General features: G+C 43.1%; 1 protein-coding gene across 1 annotated transcript in view; it reads right to left on the minus strand.

The window, feature by feature from the left end:
- Positions 1–1,168, minus strand: part of itga9 (integrin, alpha 9) — a 71,291-nt gene that overhangs the window by 55,691 nt on the left and 14,432 nt on the right. Inside the window, exon 6 of the mRNA XM_014005308.1 lies at positions 147–276. Coding sequence (XP_013860762.1) covers positions 147–276 — 130 coding nt within the window. The remainder of the gene's footprint in view (positions 1–146; positions 277–1,168) is intronic.

Genomic DNA, 1,168 nt, shown 5'->3' on the forward strand with positions numbered 1-1,168 from the left:
CACACACACACACACACACACACACACACACACACACACACACACACACACACACACACACACACACCGACTTGAGCCTCATTTTCGGTGCGTGTTTATCCAACATTAAAATAGTCCTTCAGCATCACATTCTCGACAGCTCTCACCAAGGTAGCTGTATCTGTGGGTGTCGAGATCGTTTTTGTTTGGGCTGTAGAAGGTGTCAGACGTCAGATTGTACACCTTGACTGTCCCGGTCCAGTAGTATGAGCCTGGGGCCCCCGTCACCACCAGTTCCTGAAAAAGAATATGCCAATAGAGACGTTATAAAAAGAAAAGACGCATAAAAAAAAAGCAGCTGGGTGGAAGTCTGGTTAACCAGCAGCCACAGAATGGTTAGCGCTATCTGCTGTGAAACACACAACCACGTGGCGCACTTCTCATCAGCTCAGTCATTTACACCCGGGGGGGTGGGGGGGGGGGGGTCAGGATTTACCACCGAGAACGCTTCCCTCACACAAACAAACTAACCCACAGAGTCAGGACCTTCCTCAGCAGGAAGCCTCTCGCATCGCTGCGGCATCGAACATCTGGATCACACCAGACGCATGGAGCGAAGTTCAGACAAGGATAAAGCCTTAACAGTTGGATGTCTTCTATTTTTTTTGCAATTCTTCACATTCTTTCATGGGGGGGTCTGTTCAAATGCTTAACAGATCCACTCTGATGTTCTTCATCAGTGATCATGTCTCTGGTTTCAAAGGAGACCAGCTGTTGTGGAATTTGGTGCTTTCAAAAAGAATTAATAAAGAATGTGTGGAGCTTAGTGCTGCTATTTATAAAGAGCTTGCAATTCTGAAGGATGGTTTTTAGACAGGATCACTACAGGGGAGGATGGTTAGAATGGTTTGATGAAGGCTGCTTATCTTTGCTGTCTATTTTTATACAGCGGGTAAAATAAGTATTAAACACATCACCATTTTTCTCAGTAAATATATTACTAGAGGTGCTAATGACATGAAATTTTCACCAGATGTCGGTAACAACCCAAGTGATCCAAACATACAAAGAAATCAAATCATAAATGTCCAGAAATAAAGTTATTTGTAATAATGTGGAATGGCACAGGAAAAAAGTATTGAACATACTTACTGAAATTTATCTAATACTTTGTACAAAAGCCTTTGTT

This window comes from Austrofundulus limnaeus, unplaced genomic scaffold, assembly GCF_001266775.1.
Source record: "Austrofundulus limnaeus strain Quisiro unplaced genomic scaffold, Austrofundulus_limnaeus-1.0 Scaffold0, whole genome shotgun sequence".
NCBI lineage: Eukaryota > Metazoa > Chordata > Actinopteri > Cyprinodontiformes > Rivulidae > Austrofundulus > Austrofundulus limnaeus.